General features: G+C 41.5%; 1 protein-coding gene and 1 pseudogene across 2 annotated transcripts in view; one reads left to right on the top strand and one right to left on the bottom strand.

Moving 5' to 3' along the window:
- MAN2A2 (mannosidase alpha class 2A member 2) overlaps nucleotides 1-20,647 on the top strand; it is an 82,139-nt gene that overhangs the window by 16,350 nt on the left and 45,142 nt on the right. For both annotated transcript variants that reach the window (XM_075273374.1, XM_075273373.1), the window contains exons 2-4: nucleotides 14,125-14,279; nucleotides 16,870-17,127; nucleotides 18,253-18,397. In XM_075273374.1, the coding sequence (XP_075129475.1) occupies nucleotides 14,148-14,279; nucleotides 16,870-17,127; nucleotides 18,253-18,397 (535 nt within the window). In that variant the 5' untranslated portion in view covers nucleotides 14,125-14,147. The remainder of the gene's footprint in view (nucleotides 1-14,124; nucleotides 14,280-16,869; nucleotides 17,128-18,252; nucleotides 18,398-20,647) is intronic.
- On the bottom strand, nucleotides 8,782-8,905 carry LOC142205430 (small nucleolar RNA SNORA17; annotated as a pseudogene).

The raw sequence follows: 20,647 nt of genomic DNA, 5'->3' as shown, positions 1-20,647 counted from the left end.
TTTGATCGAAACCAGATGTGTCTGGAAGAGTCAATATACTCCTCGGTCTCCTCAGGCCCTGCAGGGTAACAACCAAGGCACAGGGAGGGTGTGTAAAAATAATAGTTACTCACCTTTCCTTGTCTCTGCCACAGCATCCTCCAGTGCTCTGGTTCTCTTTCTAGGTCACATCTTATTAAGCCTGTGGCAGAGGCTACGTAAGGTTAGTAAATTTTATACACCTTTGCTGCCCTTTAAAACTGGCAACAGGCAACCATTTTGCTGGATTCATGCAAGGCATGCCTATAAAATTCTCAGTTTGGTAGACCTCAAAGTTTTAGTAATTTTTTTTTTTATTACAAACCCAGCTTAATTATGAACCATTCCTTTCAGTTCAAGTTATTAACTTATTAATCTTGGTGGTACGCCATCTTTCTGAAAAAAAAAAAAGTACCGTATATACTCGAGTATAAGCCGACTTTTTCAGCACATTTTTCATGCTGAAAAAGCTCTCTTCGACTTATACATGAGTCAGGGTCCACGGAGCACAGAAAACTGGAAGGGGGTTAGGTCCTTTAGTGCTACTGCTCTGTGATTGGCTTGTCATGAGGTCACGTGACTGTGATGTCATCAAGGTCCTGTAGCCACTGGTATGTAACATCTGCAGATAAGGTTGAGTCTAAATCCTAGTAGCTCCGCCCACACCAGAGTCCGATCACATGGTCATGACGTCATCAGATGTCTGTTAGCACACTAGGATTTAGCATCTACCCTGCAGATGAGTGGCCAGGATTCATTGTGTCTTATGGAAGATGTCTGTTGTATGGAGGAGAGGAAGCTACAGTAACGTGACACACACAGGGACCTTCCTTTAGTTACTCTGCCTAGTAATGTCAGGCATCTGGGGTTATTAATTTAGTTTCAGTAACTCCATGTGCCTCACATTAATAACAGTTAACCCCATCATGTCCCTCATATTAACCCCTGTGTGCCCCATATAAGGGTTACTAATATGTGAGACACATGAGGGTACTAATGAAGGACCTTAATTATGAAGATACCTAATTATTACCTCCATATGTCCCAGATATCAGTAACCCTTATGTGAGGCACACAGGGGGTTAATGTGAGGGACATGATGGGGTTAACTGCTATCACTATGATCCCCATGGAGTTACTAAGCTGCAATGCACATGACCAGACTTTTTTATCTGCCACGGCGGATTCCCCCCCCCCCCCTCGGCTTATACCCGAGTCAATAAGTTTTACCATTTTTTGGTGGTAAAATTAGGGGTCTCGGCTTCTATTCGGGTCGGCTTATACTCGAGTATTCAAATCTTGAAAGATGCAATTTTTGTACATTTTTCAATAAGTAAGCACAAAACATTGACCAGAATTTACCAGCATGAAGTATAATTTGTCTTGAAAAAAAAAAAATTCTCAGAATCACCTGGATGAAGTTAAAGCATTCTCAATGTATTACCCTATAAAGTGACACGTTAGATTTCACATATAGGGTTGAGTCAGGAAGTCTGGCGCTGTGGCAAGGGGATAAACAGGTTTGTACAAAAAAAAAAGAATTAACAATAAATCCACTGACATATAAAGTGTATAACTTAGATGATATCTCAACAATAGCATGTCAAGGGGTGAAATATTTAGGAAAGCAACTGAACAGTCAGTTTGTGATGTGCTTGAAACCGTAAAAATTGGCAAGCAGAACGACCTTAGCAACTGTAAGAAGGGCCAAACGTCGCTGGTTAGATGACTGGGTCAGAATATCCCCAAAACTGCAAATAGTGTAAGCTGTTCCCAGCATGCCAAAAGTGGTGGAAGGAAGAACAACTGTGATCAATAGCTGTTACATACACACACTCTATACTGCAGGTCCTCCAATCGTCTAGCCTTGGCAGTGTCAAAAATAAAAGGTCCTGGTTTAGGACCTCTTATTAGGTCACAAGCAAGTGAGAAGTCACATGCATGGAAGGAGTCAGGACTCCTTCCAAGATTCTGCAGTGACTGCATAGACCCATTTCAGATTGTGCCCTTTGTTCTCGTGTTTAGTGTGTTTCCATCCTGACCCTGACGCTAGGTTCACACTAGCGTTCGGGTCTCCGTTCTGAGCTTTCCGTCTTCTGCATGCAAAAGACGGAAAGCTGTCAGACCGGGACCGGCCGTGAGTGGTGGTGAGCGCTTTATGCTCTCCGCCGCGAAACCGTTTTTTTAAAACCAGACACAGAGTACTGCATGTCCGACTCTGTGTCCGATTTAAAAAAAAAAAAAAAAACGTTTTGTGGCAGAGAGCATGAAATGCTCACCGCTGCTCACGGCTGGACATCTTTCAAACCCATTCAAATGAAAGAGTCCTGCAGGTTTCCGTCTCCTGCCTCTGTTTTGTGCAGGAAACGGAAACCTGCATAACGGAGACCCAGACGCAGATGCGAACGAGCCCTTACTTATTTCTTTAATATGTGTAAAGGTTTTAAGTATGTCCCCCTCCTTTCTTCTTTCTTTACACTACACAGATTATTTAGGCCTCTCCTGATATGTTTTATGCTTCAGACTCGTAGCCTGCTTTTGCAGTCATTCTATTTTATCTATGCCTTTTTGTAGGTGGGGGTCTACAGAACTGGACACAGTATTCTTAGATGTGGTCTCAGTGCTCTATACCACAGGATCACGATCTCTCTCTCTTGCTTCCTCTAGCTGTACAGTTGAGCATCTTACTTGTTTTCCCTGCTGCCTGGCTTGACTGTTCTCTCATTTTTAGGTTGTCACATATCAGGATCCCTTGATCTTTCTCTTCTGAAGTCCTGGCTAACTCAGAACTACCAGTATGTTATTCAGAGAGTTCCTTCTTCCCATGTTCATTATATTACATTGAACTGTGCTGTATATAATAGAGCAGTGTGTGTGAGCCTGCAGTATATGTGTGCATCAGTGTTGTGTGTGCCTATGTATTGTATACAGAAGAACTGTCTGTTTATATGTGCAGCAGAGCTGTGTATATGTATATATGTAGTATATCTGTGCTTCAAGAACAGACTATCCTAATAACTCCCTTTATCTACCCTTGAGTACAATTCTATGGACCACAATGCCTAGAATAAAATATCAAGTAGGTGACTCTATCCCTCCACTTCCTTTGATCAACAGATATGGTTTAAATAGTCTAAAATATTTTTCTCATTTTTTTTGTTGCCTAAGCCTAGGATATTTCTTATAGTCAGTAACTTTTTTCACACTCCACTTAAACATGTCTCTAACTGCACAACTCTGACTTCATAGCCCTGGCTACAATATCACTGTAGATGGGTGTATAAGTTGAAGCCTGACTTTCTGTTACCGTTATGCTTCTGCAGTGACTTCATAAATCAGAGGTATAATATGTGTAAAAAGTTTGGTGGAAACTAGCTACTATAATGTATGTTATAGACCACACATAAAAAGAAGAGGGGATTCTACTAATCTAAGTTCATTTCTCTAACTCAGAAGCATCATCAGAATCACATGCATTGATGCAAATAAAGTAGTTGAGGTAAAATAGAAACTTCCTGTTCATCTCCAGAAGCCTCTCTCCCTAGTTTTACTCAGCTCCTGATCACTCCATCCTCTTTCCCTTAGATGTACAGTTCTAGCTGTAATCTAACACTTCTCTGAGTTGCAGTCTTGTTTTGCTTTAGCAAGACAGAGTCAGCAAAGTGTGAAACACAGAAGAGGAGACACCGAGTGCCAATATAACATAGTAATATTGGATACTGATGGTAAGAATAAAGGTGAGCTAATGATTAGCCTCTTACCTCAAGATGTTGTGATAAGTCACAACTAGAGATGAGCGAACACTGTGAGCAGTGAAACCATATGGACCCCACAGACTATAATGGGGTCCGTGTGTTTTCCGTGCAGTGTCCGTGCAGTGCGCGGCAAGCACACGGACCTCATTATAGTCTATGGGGTCCGTGTGGTTTCTTTGCTCACCGCTTTTTAATGCGTTCTGTATTCTGTTCAGGGGGTCCCCAAGTGAACTTCCCGAACAGAATACTGAACGCAGATGTGAGCCAGGCCTAAGGTGGACATGATCACAGGTTCTCAGTTTACTGGACTAAACATTGTGTAATATGCAGAAATTGGGGTGTTCCAGAAATAAAGAAGACTTTTTACTTCTCCTGACATGTCTCTCTTAGTGAATGTGTGCTTTCCCAGGAAATAACAATTCTGGAGCATCTTTTCTTATAACTCTATATTGTGCAGTTACTCTGTTACTCTTCCTTGAAATTCAGGAACAAATTGAGTGATTCTTGTCAAAGGGATGTGTCCTTACACAGAAGGATACTAAAAGCGCTGGTTGGACAGTGTCAAACTGAGTAGAAACAAATCCTCAACCAGCAACACCCAGTTGACAATTTCTTTACACCATATAGAATTAAAGACAGTCTACCACCGCCATTTCTTATATGCTGTTGTGGGGGTTGTTAGTGACATAGTGACATATTTTTTGTGAGTAAAAGTGCAGAGAAAATGAGCATTTATTACATATGTACATGAGCTGTTCAGTGCATACAGGGTATGGGCTTCCGAAGCATCTGTTTCCATCTGTGGTCCCTATAATTTGAGTAAAGTACTGGGTGGTGACCACAGGCAAAAAGGGGTGCTCTAACAGCCACAGACACGCCCCAGGTGTACCGTACAGCACATACAGAAAAAAATTGTTAATTTTCTGGCCAGAAAAATTACACAATAGCCCCAACAAGCCTACAGCAGCATATACTGTAAGTGGTTTAGAAGGGATTTTGGTGGGAGTAGACTCCCTTTAAGAAAGGATACTCCAATATTGTTACATCATGCCAAATACATAGAAATGGTTACTAAGACAAACAGGTCCACCCTAGTGTACCTGAAATTTCAGAAATGGCTTGCTCTCTCCAGTAAGTCCCTGCCAGTATGCTATAGAGACATGTAGAGGAGTTATGTTTATTCCTGCCAGTATGAGCTGCACGGGTTGTCATCCTTGTTCCTTTGTCTATAGGAACAGACAGCCATCGCGTCCTCTTCTATTACATTGTTCATTGTCCTCTGTGAGGAGCAGGTGTCTTGTGCATCGTGAACCCATAGGAATTGGATATCCCCTAGTCAGTAGTACAACCTGCTGTTCTTTTGGCGAGAAATAATAGACCATGAATACTTGGCAATCGCAATTGCTGTCAATGACCTCCTCAAAGGAATGGTTCTTGTCTGCTAATTGGCTGCCCTTGCCCAAACAATAGGAGGAATAAACTGCATTATCCCTTATACCTGGGCCACAGAGTTAATACAATAGGTACAATTTATTAAAGAAGTTAGAACACTTTTCTAGCAGTAAAAAGTCCTAATATTTGGAACATGGATGATTTTCTGCTAAAAATTTAGCTTTTTCCGTAGCTTTTTTTTTTCTTTTTTAAAAGCAGGAGTGAATGCGAATTTTAAATTTTTTTTATTTAATCCACCATTACATTACATAAGTAAGCCATAAATCAATGCAAATTAGGTAAGGAGAAATCTACAGTATGTCATGGAGCAGATAAGGTAAGTATTGGGTGCATTCTCCCCTGGCAAAATGGAACTCTGGTGAAATCCAGTTTTGCGGGGGTGTCATGAAAAGAGATCCTGCAGTTTGGGAGTAAATGAATATTAAGAATGTTATTAGTTTCTTCTAGTTACTTTTATCCTCCTAAGGACACAGGGTAGTTTGGGCGTTTGTGCTCTGCTGCTTTCTTTCATTCCAGAATTCATAACGCCTTTATTTTTATGTCAACATGGCTATGTGAGGGCCTATTCTTTGTGCACTAGGTTGTATGTTTATTCTGCACCATTGGGGTACATATAGTGTTTTAGCTTTTTTGGAGGTTTCTGTGTGGAAAAACAACATACAATTCAGCCATTATTTTTGTTTTTGTGGCATCCACTCTGCATTATAAATGACATGGCCATTCTAGCAAATTCCACCCCCTCTTTGCAGTAAAATACACGCTACAGACACACAGCGATTTCCAAAACCGTCACGGTTTTAGAAATTGTAGCACGTCAGTTATACCTACAGAAATGCCGGCGGTTTCCCTATTGGTATAATTGAATCAGAAAGTCCGTAGAGGAAACGTATGTGAACTTTCTGTCCAAAGTATTACGGGAAGAACTGCAGTACGTTGCCGCAGTGGTTTTTCCTGCAGTGTTTTTTTTACTGCAGGACGCCATGTGGGGCCTTGGCCTTATACCTATTATTTATACTTTTTCACAAGGGGATTTGAACCTGGGATTACTTGATTCCCTTTGTTATAGGACCCCATGATCTTATTGTAGGAGAAATTGTGGGTTGAAGTGGGAGAAGCCAACTTGCTCCCTAACCACTCAGACCCAATGGTTGCTATTGTTCATGGTATCTGAAGGGTTAAGCTGTGGGAGTATTTTCTGCCTCCAGCAGCTAGTGCCAGGTCCAGATTATGTAATACAGCCGAGATGCGGAAGCAATGCAGAATGTGCAGATTTTATGCCGCTTCATCCACTGTCTAAAAAAGTGGCGAGCAAGACGCAGAGGCTGAGATATGCCACAGTGCATAACAAATGTGCCAGGCCAAGGTGCAAATACCTTAGTAAATGTGGACCAGTGCATAGAGCTGCTCACTTCCAGTATTGTGTTTTTGCTGGTATTACAGCTCCTGCAATGAGCTAATCGGTGGAGATGTCAGGGCTCCTAAGGATCAGTCATAGATATTAAAATCCTGGAAAATCCCTTTAAAACAAGTACAGATAGTCATGGTACCTTCTTTAGTATGGTGGTCTTTTGAACTTCATCATTGCATAGACCTGGTCCAATGTGAATACATATCTATAATAATGACAGATAAAGCTGCGTGTATCAGCTTTACACCCTCACCTGGTATAGTATGTACTTTCTGTCACAGATCCAGGACTGGAGCTAAAAATATCCCCTGCTCTCTGCCTATCATTAACATGGGATTATACTAAGTAGGACACAAGCAATGTTTGACAGGCTACGAGACAGCGCGGGGTCTTCTCTTCCTAGTGCGCCTCTACATTTCCGTGTTTAAAGCAAAAAAAGAGGAACTGCTTTTGCAACTCCGCTAAGATATGTGCCAATATTCGAGGTCACTTATTTATATTCAAGGGTCACTCTTTAAAGGAGATATAATTAGGCAAGTAAATTAGTTTTTGCTCACTATGAACAATAATTACTGAATTAGCGATAAGCGAAAATCTCTAGATAGTCATTAAAACACAGATGTAAATGAAAAAAGTAAATCTGTCTGGCCCAGGCTGGGCGTAATATATATGTCCCCGGAATCCTTATACATTATTAAAGCATGGGCTACTTCTGTGTGTTTTAATTGAAAGATTCCGCATATGTATCTGCGTTGTCCATTCTTCCTAGTAGAAATTGCCTTTTTTCAACATTGTACCCTACAGGGGACGCATTGTATAACTGATACGGACAATAGCTATAATATTACAAGTTGTGTAATGCTTTGCACAAAGTTCTAAAAGGGTTGGATGGAATTTATTTCTTTGCATGTAACTCTTATGACCAGCCGTAATAGTAATGTAGAGAATCTCCCATAGACGGCAATACACTTGTATTGCCGTCTATGTGACTTGCAATCAAATGACTGCAGGTTCAAGTCCCCCGGGGGGGTAATAAAATAGTAAAAAAAATAAAAAAAATATAATAAAAAATATAATAAAAAATAAAATAAATAAAAGTTCTAAATCACTCCTTTCCCTAGAATAGATATAAAGGCGGGTTCACAGCACTTGATCTCAGTTATGCAGGTTTCTGTTTTCTGTCGGCAGAAGACAGAAACTGACATTCAGTGTCTGTGGATGAGCGTCCTCTGCTGCCCATGGCGAAACCGTTTTTTGTTTTTTTTTACCGGACACAAAGTCCTGCATGTCCGACTAAAAAAAAACAAAAAACCAGGGCCGCCATCAGGAATTTTGGGGCCCCGTACAGCCTAAGTGTCTGGGCCCCCCCCCCCCTGCCATTTTTGCTTTGCGCGCCGCTGGAAATTTAGCCCCACCCACTGTTATGTTGACTCCGCCCACTCATTAATTTTCCATTTGCCTGCACACTGTATAATCCTCCTACAGTCACCCGTAAATTATATGTCCCCCTCCGTCTCTCCCCTAGCTTCATATACACCCTTCATCATACACCCACATTTCTGCCCCCAGATTCATATCCCTCCATCTCCATACCTCTCAACTTTTGAAGAACTAAAAGAGGGACAAAATGTGTGGCGTGCCGCAGCAAATTTAGCCCCGCCCACTTTTGTGTTGACTCCGCCCACTCGTTAATTTTTCATGTGCCCGTACACAGTATAATCCTCCTACAGTCACCCGTAAATTATATGTCCCCCCTATATCTCTCCCCCAGTTTCATATACACCCTTCATCTGCCCCCAGTTTCATGTCCCCCTTCCATCTCTGCCCCTAGATTCATGTCCCCCCTCCATCTCTGCCCCCAGATTCATGTCCCCACAGTGTCATGCCGTCCCCTCCTTCATCTGCCCCAGTGTCATTCCGTCTTCTCTTTCATCTGCCCCTAGATTCATGTCCCCACAGTGTCATGCCGTCCTCTCTTTCATCTGCCCCCAGATTCACGTTCCACCTCCACATTAAACTTACCTTCTCCTCCGCTCCCTCGCCGCTCTCTGCGCGTCTCTCTCGCTGACACATATGCGGCTGAAGCGAGGAGCTGACCTGTGTCAGCTCCTCGCTTCGCCGCTGCCGCCTCTCTCGCTGACGCTGACATGTATGCGGCTGAAGCGAGGAGCTGACCTGTGTCAGCTCCTCACTTCGCCGCTGCCGCCTCTCTCGCTGACACATATGCGGCTGAGCCGGGTTCCGGCTCAGCCGCATATGTGTCACCGAGAGAGGCGGCAGCGGCGAAGTGAGGAGCTGACACAGGTCAGCTCCTCGTTTCAGCCGCATATGTGTCAGCGAGACAGGCGGCAGCGGCGAAGCGAGGAGCTGACCTGTGTCAGCTCCTCGCTTCAGCCGCGTATGTGCTCAACTCAGATCTGCGTCCTCTGGACGCAGATCTGAGTTGAAACAGGACATACAATGACTGCTGCCGGCGCCAGGGGGCCCGGGCCCCCCCCCATTTTAAAATTTGGCCGGGCCCCTGACGCCAGTAGCAGTAGTACTGGCCTATCGGCGGCCCTGTGTGAAACACATACACATTAGGTATCCCTATGTCTGACAGTGCCCGGTCTACTGAATATAGGGCAGATACCCTATATTCAGCCAGGCTGAATTCCAAGTGGGGGTAAAAAACCCAGTCCTCAAGCTCAGGGAAGGGGCAGACAGACAACCAAAATACCCCCTCCCCTTTCCCAGCACTTACTGCACCCAAGAACTCGGCCATTTTAATGTTTTAAATTTTCCAGTAGCTGTTGCATTTCCCCCCTAGGCTTGTACTAGAGTCAATAAGTTTTCCCAGTTTTTTGTGGCAAAATTAGGGGGGTCGGCTTATATTCAGGTCGGCTTATACTCGAGTATATACGGTATATATAAATATATATAATGTACTGTGTAATTCCTATTTGTTAATGCATCCCCTCACACTGGCACTTTATTGGTGTATGGGGATACCTATTTTTACATAGGCTGAGCAAGCAGAATGATCAATGTTAATGAACATGAGCTTGCACTAAGGTTATTTTAATGACAGCTAAATGAGAAATTCTCAAGCCGGTACACATGGATGATCTGTATTACAAGCAATTATGTCTTACAGAAAGCTCTACTTTCTAATATAGCACAGAATGCCTTAAATATCACCTTAAGTAACATGTGGACAACATAATTTGTATAATTTAGCCATAAAATATCTGACCTTTAAAGATTTTGGTGAAAAAGAGCTAAAAATTATCTGATAATCTAATTGAATAGTAACTCTGAGATTAAACATCATAATATTTCCTAGCATAGCTTTATTGAGTTCTGCAATCCATTTTTTAATACAGATGTCGAAATCCCCTATTTTCCCTCACTCAGACATGTAGTTAAATAATGAATTCTCGCTACCTGCAGCCACCTCTAGGACGGCTTTAATGCATTTGGATTTTTATAGTTCCCATTGAATGCAATTATAATGGTTTCCAGGCAAAACCATCATCCTTTATTTTTCCAGTCTGTTCCAACTCCGAATCCTTCATATCCAATAAACTATACATTTAATTAACTGTACAATAGATATAATATAATTGTATATTATCATTTAAAATAATAATTTCATTTTGAAGTTGGAGTCAGTAACTTTTTATCGATTTTGACTTCGGCACCGTCAAACATTTAAAGAGGACTTTTTACCACCTCAACTAACTCTAGTTCTTATCATCTGTTAATAGCTGTGCAACATCTTTACCTGTTCGGGTCTCTGCACCTCCCTCCCCTTGCACGCTGCATTACAGGAGGCATGTTCAGTTATGAATCCTTGCTTTTAGTTTGTGTTGCTCTGTCTGAACATTGCCCTATTCCCTCATCTCTGAATTGATTTTCCACCATATCCATCTCCTTCTTGCTTTCCCTCTACTCCTCTAATAGCTAATCTTAGCCTTACCTGGGTGATTGACGGCCTATCTGCCTAGTGGGTTCTGGACTACAGATATACATCTACCCTCACATGCTTGCTGGCTATTGAGACCCTGTCCTTGCTCAGCTCTTCTCTTGCTATTGTATTGTATTGTACTGTATTGTATTTACTACTTTTGACCTTTGGCTTCCCTTGTTACTACTCTTTTGGATTTCGATTTGGTACTGTTTGTCTCTCTGGTTTGACCTCGTCTTGCTGACTCTGCTTCTATGTTGTTTTGTCTTGTACTGTTCTGTTTAACACTTATTCAAAGAAGTGACTGTCGCCCAGTTGCCCTACGACAACCTAGAGTAACTGAGGCAAGTAGGCAGGGACAGGGGCTGGGTTCGCGTTTAGGAATCACTATCTCTGTTATTCTCTTCCTTCCTTTTTCAGCAACAACCACTAGGGAATTGCTCAACTGGCAATTCCCTTACAAGCTGCTGCCCCATTTTTTCAGTGCAATTGGATTTTTTTCTCTTGCCCCTGCAGATCCTGAGCAGCTAGTGCTGTTAGTTTTGGTGCCTGATATGCTACTTAGGCTGTACTGTCAGATGAATGGTGTCAGGAACGAGCAGTAAAGGGGGGGTGATTCAGAGCTCCAATCAGAGGCATCCAGTGTCAGAGCTCAGAATCACACCGCTTGTCTGCTCCTGCCTGACACCACCTTCCTGACAGTACAGCCTAAGTAGCATATCAGGCACCAAAACTAACAGCACCTGTTTCTTCGGAATAGTGGGGACTAGTGAAAAAAATCCATCTGTGTCAGAAACTGAGGAGCAGCAGCTATTAAAGTATGAGAAAAGCTGGACGTGGAAGAAATGGTGATAGGTTCTTTTTAGGCTAAAGCCCAACTTAGCGCAGCACAGTACAAAATAACGCTGCAAAAAGTGGAAACACATCACGTTTTTTCCCACAGAGTGTTTCCTTGCAGGCTTTCTGTCCCTGTTAGGGCCCCTTCACACGGCGTATACGCTCACTGCTTTGGAGCGTGTAAACGTTCCGTAGCAGCGGCGTCTAAAAGCAGATCGCATTGATTTCTATGGGAGCCGGCATACGCGCGCTCGCCATAGAAATGAATGGGCTGCTTTTTCCATTCATTTCTATGGGGAGCGCGCGTCTGCCGGCTCCCATAGAAATCAATGGGAAGTGCTTTAGACGCCGCTGCTACGGAACGTTTACACGCTCCAAAGCAGTGAGCGTATACGCCGTGTGAAGGGGCCCTTATACCTATACAGAAAAAGGCAGCATTTCTGCAGATATAATTGTCGTGCTGCAATTTTCAAAAACAACTTTTCTGTATCTTTTTCTGCAGTGTGTTGATGGATTAGTTAGAATCCCTTTCATTTTGCAGGTACTGTAAAACGCATGTTTTTTTGCTGTGGCGTTTCCCCTCTGACAAAGATACTGTATTTTCGCAATATGGGGATTCAGCCTTAAACAGGTTTTATTACAGGAGAATAAATAAAATTGGGTATAATAAGTTAATATTAGAGATGTCACGTTGAGGAGCCTCCCTGTGCTTTTCATCGGAAAAAAAATGGTTGTCATACTAGGGCCAGATTAAGGCTACTCTGACTTTATGACGCTATTTCTACTTTTTACTTGTATTAAATCATTTTTTGTTTGTTCACTATAATTGTGAGACCAGCACCATGGATCTGGTAGGCAAGGCCTGGTGGCCATCTCAGCTTATTGATTTATTATTCTTCAGACAATCACCCTATCCTTTTCCAAAGGGTATCTCACTAGGTAACGGTGGTTGCAGCTTTATTTTGCTTGCTCATGCTGAAACAAAAAGCCAAAAATCATGCAGCCAAACGAAGTCCATCACTGTTCAGTGCCTTAAAAGGGTATTCCCAACTTGCCTGTTCACCAACTTGCAGGCTGTGTGCTCTGTTCACTCCCTGGTTTTCTCAGTGAATTGTTGGGCGGGGTTTCACTTGCTGTCTCCCAGACAAAGCCAGCTCTGCTGTCTCTCTTCATAGCAGTACATGTTTGCAGTCAGTAATGAGGGATGGTTGTAAATAAATTAGCACAGTATCACTGGAGGATGCACAATATGAAGCTGATGTAGAAGACCTGGATTTGATAGGTGATGGGAATCCCAAACTTCCATACTACAGTACAGGACGAAGAGTCAGTTTGCAATAAAATCACTTTTAGGTCTGTGTTAACATACAGAAGTAACAGACTCCCTGTCTCAGCCCTTATCAGCAAAATTCAATTAGAAGACCTGATAACTGGAAGAGGGAGATATACAGCTCAGAAATACAAGCTGGTTCCGAGCACTCAGCTCCCCTTTCCCTCCTGAGAGCAGGGAGCTACGCCACTTGTCCTGGGCGGAGAGGTAAGATCATCCCCAGGTCCAAGGTTATGGAAACGCTGTGTAAATAATGAAGTGAATAATCTCAGATAGCAGCCAAACAAAGCAGTTTTGCTGAAGCAATGTATTTAGGAAAAGTCTTAAATCTACATAAACTAGCAGTATAGATAGGATCCTTGAGATGGGACAACCCCTTAAACCGTCAGCGATGCCAGAAAGCCCCTGACCCCTAAAAGGATTCTCTTCCCTCCCCTCCCAGATTGGACTAGGTCCCTGACTGAGGTAATTTTTTTTTTTTTTAGAAAACCACATCCTTGAGACTCTCGCCAGGTCAAATTGGTGCTCAGATGGGACCCATCTTGAAATTCCCTAATGAAAAGTAACCTGTTGTCTCTAGAAGCAGATCCTGTAAAAGGATTCACTCATCGGTCCCACTCTTCCCCTGCTTCTTCTGTTCACTCCCCGGAGATATATACTATGGTCGAGACTACCCCATCATTGGACCAGTCTGTCTCTTCTAAAGACTTCTCTAACTCCAAGTCTGGGCAGAATGCATTATGCAGAACCTCTCTAGAGAGGTCCACAGAACACCTCATGTTAAGGACAGTGACAACACAACACCATCCCTTCTTAGGAACAGGTTTCCTTTCGTTGCAACAGGCAACAACTTCTTGTGTTCCCTAACTTTGTAGATTTTGACAAGGAATGGAACGATTCTGACATACGATTATCTGCCTTCAAGCTATCTCATAGGAAAAAAATCAGATGGCTTACAGGCAATCCTGCTGGATGAGGCTGTATCCCCCCATGAATTCAGCGAGAAACATATAAAATATGTTGTTCCAATGCTGGTGGTTCTTCTCCTGCATGTTATTAATTTGTTGTGAAAAGTGATTTACGTATTTGTGTACTTATTCCTCATCTATGGATGCCATGTAACCGGTGGCACTTTCAGGGACCAAATTTTAGCCATGTACAGGACTCTGAAAACAAAGTTAAACTGTTTTTATATAAATATCATTGAATTATGTATTTTTGCATTAATTATTTTCTAGTTACCGACTAAACTTACAGAATATTAAATACTTAATTCTATATTGGCTGCCTTTTGGAAAATATTTAAAAAATATTCTGTAAAATTGAGTGTAAAGCTTGACATTAAAGGACGTTGTTTTGTGTGATCTTCTTCCAGGTCTGTTCTTACAGCTCCCAGGGATGAAACTGAAGAAGCAGGTGACTGTGTGTGGAGCGGCCATCTTTTGCGTGGCCGTCTTCTCTTTGTATCTTATGCTGGACAAAGTGCAACACGACCCTCCCAGGAGACAGCCCGGAGGCAACTTTCCCAGGGTATGTGAAGATGCCAATCAATGTTTAACCATTGAACAGCAACACACAAGGACATGGAGGTCTGTAAGCAAAGAATTGAAGGTTACTTGCTTATTGAACCATCCTCAGGATTTCATTTCAGGCTTTCTAAAGCTCCCTTGTATATACAGTACAAAGTGGTATACAGCTATAAAATATTTACACTGCAGCACTGAATAGAATGCACTGAATTCTGCGTCCTGTATAATTTGGTTCTGCCCTACGTTACTCTGTAAGCTTCAAGACAGGCGTTACAATGTTACATTTATGACCTTCAGTTTTTTTTACTTACGGTCTAATCTCCATCTTTCACTTTTATGGAGCAGTGACACATTTTCTGCTGTGATGTATTCAATGTGCTTACATAATGCCTTTTTCCCATACACCTCTGCACGACCCCTTTTTTCCGTGTTCCTTGTTGGAGGAGGAGAAACATATAGCAGGAGCCTTGATTTTACAGTACTTAAAAGATGAATTGATGTACTCTATCTATCTTTCAATATAGCCGTGATTTTTTGTGTGCAGATGTTAGTAAAATTTGACAAATAATTCTTTAGTGATATCACAATGAAAAACAGAACTGTGCTACATAAGAGGAGCATTGCTGTAGAACATATAAGTAATATTAGCATTATTATTAAGTGATTGAAGTAATGGTAGTTGTTAGTTCAGACATTTATAGTTAAGCAGAGAAAAGTTTTAAAAACCAACCTACAAAGTTTAACCCCAGTAGTAATCTTGTAGGTACTTTGTTACCTGGCTCCCGTAATGTCTTCACCTCTTAATCAGATGACTTGTATTAAACCTTATTCACACAACATCCATTAAAATGTTAATGTACATTTTCTAGGGCCGGATTGCATCCATTCAGTATTTCCATTTTTTTACGGCCAAGTGTCATCCATTTTGCATCATTGAAAAAAAAAATGGATGAATTTCATTGGTCTTTCTTTTTTGACTCAACCGACTGATCCGTTGTTAATGGTCGTCAGTCCCTTTTATATTCATTGATAACAGATCCATTGATTTTCTAGACACTACCTAGCCCTGTCTTTCTTTCATGGTTATAAAATTGTGTTATACAGTATATCTTACTTATATAGAGCCAACATATTATGCATCACTCACTGTCCTAAGTAGGTCCTATATCTTTGGAATTGGGGAGGAAACCGGAGTACCTAGGGTGGATTTGAACCCAGAATTCCAGTGTTGCAAGGCAACAATGCATCTTTGCTTATTCAAAATACTTGTGTAGAAGTACAAGCTGTGTCGGACTAGGGTACCTAGGGCCCACCGGTACAATTCATTCTGGGGGCCCACTATACAGCTACATACAAATATTAACTAATGTTCATTCGTATTTTCCTAAAATGTTGCCAACATAAATTTGTTTTCATTAGTAGATTCCTGCTTCGCCTTTGCCTCTGTTTCTGTTCTGGGTACTGGCAGTATTCTGCTGCCTTGGGCGAGGGCTCTCTTTGTGAGCTTGGGATGTGTGCACAGCAGCAGGTCTTAGGCATCAGCATGACCCTGCACGATGACTGGTTAGTGGGGCCCCTGCAGTATGAGGATGAGAAGATGAGGGCCAGGGAGGAAGGAAGGATATTGCTTCACCTGACTATGCACCTAGATGTCATCTCATCCACTCAATGTGTCTACAACATATAAAAATAAACTAGGTAGTTTAATACTTTATATTATACCGATGCCTAGCCTGGTTCTATTGAGTATTTGTACCATGCCAAGATGAGCTGGGGCCCACCTAGCTCAAGGGCTCAATGGAGGCTTCCCCAGTTTACCAGTCTGAGCCTGAATACGAGCCACAAGATGGCTTCAGTATTGAAGGGACTGACATAGTATTGGTGTAATCTGTGCAGCTGCCAGGGGCCCAGTAGGTCAGGGGGTCCTTTCGCCTTACCAGCAGATTTCTACTGTCTATTAGATTGCAGGTAAATGCCTAATCCACTGAACTTCATGGCTTGCGATTAATGGTGGATTGATAGAGGGACATAAGGGGGTACTCTATACTGAGATATTGGAAAACAAGGGGGACAATAAATGTTCTTACACAGGGACCCTCAGCTATTTATGTCCACTTTTGAGTTCTGACTTTCATAAATTCAAAGACTGAAAAAATTAGAAATTGCAAGAAGAATTCAGTAAGAAAGGTTGTGGAACTTGTTTGAGCATAGGGGCTGTTCCCTGGCGTTATCTAAAATGGTGCTGTGCATGTAATGTATGTATGCAGCAGTTCAAGTAGATAAGATTGACCTATACTAAGCACAGATTCATGGAAGTAGATAAGGCTGACCTATACTAAGCATAGATTCATGAAATAGTGCCGTGTCTACTTCTTTTGCTGATAGGTAAGGGGTATCGGTGGACGGATTGCCACCAATCTCACATTTATGCCCTATCCCCATTTTTAAATTAGCAGGGAACAAAGAAGGAGGAACTGGTAATTTTAAGGTTGTGGTGCAGATTTGCAAGATATTATAAGAGTCATTTAGCATTTTTAGCTCTCACTAAATGTTCACAGTAAAAATACAAACAATTACTTATTTCACTACAGAGTCAGATCTCCGTACTGCAGAATCGGATAGAGCAACTTGAGCAACTTCTGGAGGAGAACCATGAAATCATCAGCCACATTAAAGATTCTGTTCTGGAGTTGACAGCGAATGCTGATGGACAGCCCATCCTGCTCCCATATCACACTCCTAATGGAACCTGGGTAATTCCACCAGACCCACGGCCCAGCTTCTACTCTATTTCCCCCCAGGATTGCCAATTTGCTGTGGTTAATAAGGGGCAGAAGACCGATTTACAGGTAAAGCAAAAACTACAGTGGCACTACTTGATTCTGGGCTAATCGTGGAGTAAAATTCAGACATTTTATTCCACTTTTGTTAATATAGTTTGACTGAAGTTTTGAAGCCTTGCACCAGCTCTGAGCTGTCATACAGTATATTGTAGGTTTTAGAGGGTGGAAAGTGTACATGGTAGCAATAATAATAATGATACATGATTATTCTCCATTATACCAGTAAGAATATTTTATTGTGTTTCATGTTTGTCTCCATTGACTACCATTGTAAAAGAAAACAAAAAAAAACAACACATACTACTTAGAAGATGTTTTGTGTGGGAGGCCTTTCCATAAGAAAGAATAGTTAAAAAAACATAGAAACCAGTTGGTCAGAAACCAAAAAAAGACATTCTTTTGGACAGGACCGTAAATGCCTCCCCCAAAGGGGCCAACCTGGACCAGTCAGCATTAACATCAAAAGGCTGGTGCCTGTAAAAACCTTTCTACCAGCAAATTTTCTGTTGAAGTTAGTGGATGTTTTTTGCTATAGTAACCTTTATTACGGTTCCTCCTCTCCTTTAGCAACCCAAGGTCATGTCATGTGGGCGCAAAGTAGCAGAAACAACCACGTGTACAAGCTCAGGCTAAGAGACAGATATGTGACTGTTTCTCATTGTAGAGTTCACAAAATAATTCCCTTATATCAAACTTAAAAATACAAAAAAAGCATATAAATCATTTGGTAGAACCAAGATAATATTAGGTCATTCTAATGATTAATATGTTTTTGGAGAGTGTGAAAAACATGAGTACTTATAGGATAGGCTACCATAAGCTAGAGGAGAATATACAGAACCAATGAGTCACCATGCCTTTTTTTTGCTTTTTTTTTTCAAAAACATTTGTTTACCCACCTGCACATAGAAGAGTAAAAGAAAAATACACATTTGCCAATTCATCCCCCTCTTATGAACAAAGGTGGAAAACCCTTTTAACATCACCATAGAGTATCATTTAACGGGTGACCTGTTGTGAACATTTTTGTTACATAAGGGTTTTGCTAATTTTTTGTAGTTTTTTGTTAATGTGTCAGCTGTTGCGTTTAATGCACCTTTCATACAATAGGATAAAATGCTTGTGTTGCAGATGCTGGATATCTACACACAGTTGCCTTTTGATAATGTCGATGGAGGAGTGTGGAAACAAGGGTTTGACATCACATATGACCCTGCAGAATGGGAAACAGAACCTCTGCAGGTCTTTGTCGTGCCTCATTCACACAATGATCCCGGTAAGAGAAGAAATAAGCTTTCTACCTGTGTGATGTTTGTGACAGACGTCTTTATTCTGCAGAAGGTCTCACAGCTGGCGGCCATTGTAGTGGTGGGATTGGGTGGGTGGGGGTTATTGGAACTTTTATTTAAAGGTTTTGATGACAAATGCCATAATATTGAGTGATAGTGTTCACATTTTCTAAACAAAGTTACTTAGCAACTTCATTCGTTGCCGGGCGACTTAGAGGATGTCGGGATTGTTCAGGTTTGTGATGCATTCAAAGAGAGATTTTTTTCTGCTCTTTCAGTGCATTGTAGAGAGCTCTGAATGATGGGCTGTGGCAGTTCGGTTTATAAGTAGTGTCTTGTGTGACTATGCTAACTGGCTGTAGTGCATAGGGAAAAAAAACATTAAAATAATCTTTACAGAACTATCCAGGTGACATTACTATGGCCTCCATATGTTTCATTAAGAAACATGTACGGCTGATAGGTCACATTGTTGTGGAAGTATCAGAATTTGCACAATTGGGGATCGGTTAGGTATTAATTTTTTTTTTATACTTGGCATTTTTAACCAGAATATACTGGCAGGACGGCCCCTTTAACATACAATTTCATGGACTTGTATTTCCAGTTGGTTCTTATTTTATTTTTTAGGGGGTGCGATTTCAATTTATATTTGGTATGCAGCAAAACTTGTATTAATTTGCTGCTGTAAATTTGGACCTGGGAAACCAAATTATTTTTGTAAGTGAGCAAGTTAGTTGGTTGTAACTACTCTCCAGTAGGGGGCTGCACTTGGGGTCTAAACTACAAAAGACCAGGCCCCATAGCAAACTTTTGACAAAGATACCCTGAGGCATAACAACCCCTTTACTCGGCCCCACACAGTATACCGTTTACTGGCCCCCACAGACTGACTTTAGGCCACTACCTCCAGAAGGTAACAACCAATATTCCCTAAACCATCCCCACTCCTACCTATTACCTCTTTAGCTCTGGTCTCTTGCTCCCTATTACAATCCAACACTGAACAGTGCCAGGATGCGACATTATTCAGTGTTGGGATGTAATTTGCAGCACACCCTAGAGCCCAAAGCAGACCATGCTGTGGTCAGTATTGTGGACAGGTAAGTGATTCCTTCTTGAACCTATAAGAAGAAATGTCAGATCTGTTGGGTCACCCAACTTGACCAATCAGCTGTTAGGTTTGCGCTGTTTTACATGTAGTCCATGCTAACCTACAACCATCCTCCTTGGGTGCTTATTGACCCATGGGTATTTGGAACCTCAATATAACTTTGAGCAATAGAATTGAAAGTTACAGCCATTGATGCCATGTTTTTCATTGATAGGATCATGAAAATAATCTGTGTACCTATGATGGAGGCAACCGATTTAGTACTTAAATTAGGACTGGATGGGCCCATCAGAGGGCCACATGTTTGGGCACAATTAAAAAGCTTACCAACAACAAGCTGATGGGGTTTACTACCATATCAAAAATAACCTTTTAGTTTTTATTGGCATTATTGCCTGTGTGTTTAATAAGAGTACCAGACTATCTGCACTAAAAGACATGTTAGTATTATAATGACACTCAATGCAAATATTACTTACACCACTCCTTAATATTAAACCAGAGGTCATTTTGATGAGACTGTCTCTTTAAATAATGTGAGTTATAGGGGGAACCTGGGACAGGAGTTCTGTCCCCATTAAAATGGATGTCTTGTGACATAAGGTAAGTAGTTCATCAGAATTTAGAATAGCAGGAATAAAATAACCTACCATACAGGAATGACATCTCTTTATCGCTTGACATCAGGCACTTGACACGGCTATGAAGCTGACTTGTGCCCTGTGAAACTGGAAATCGGATAGTGTTGACCTGCGCTATAAAAAAGCTTCAAGTTTTATTTTCTTTTTTCATTTTCTTATATTTTGACATTTCCTTTGCTGTCAGCTGAAATGTTAACTCAGGCAGGATCACCGGAGCAGGAAAATTAATATATATCTGAATAAAATTCATTTAAAATATTATTTGACAGGGAACTGAGTCAAAATGAGCAAAGCTTCACACAGAATTTTATATCCATTTCATTCCCCAGTGAGTTTTTACCACCGGATTGTCTGCAGCCAGTGCTGAGGTAGACAGTCATGTGAAATACCCAAGGTAACGTGAAGGCTTCTTTCTATCAGGTCTTAAATAGAATCTGTCATATAGACATCTTGTTTGGTTAGGCCATGTGTCAGATGCACTA

The sequence above is a fragment of the Leptodactylus fuscus genome, chromosome 5 (assembly GCF_031893055.1).
Source record: "Leptodactylus fuscus isolate aLepFus1 chromosome 5, aLepFus1.hap2, whole genome shotgun sequence".
In the NCBI taxonomy this organism is placed as follows: domain Eukaryota; kingdom Metazoa; phylum Chordata; class Amphibia; order Anura; family Leptodactylidae; genus Leptodactylus; species Leptodactylus fuscus.
The sequence above is the reverse complement of the archived record's forward strand: the minus strand, read 5'-3'. Positions and strand labels throughout refer to the sequence as shown.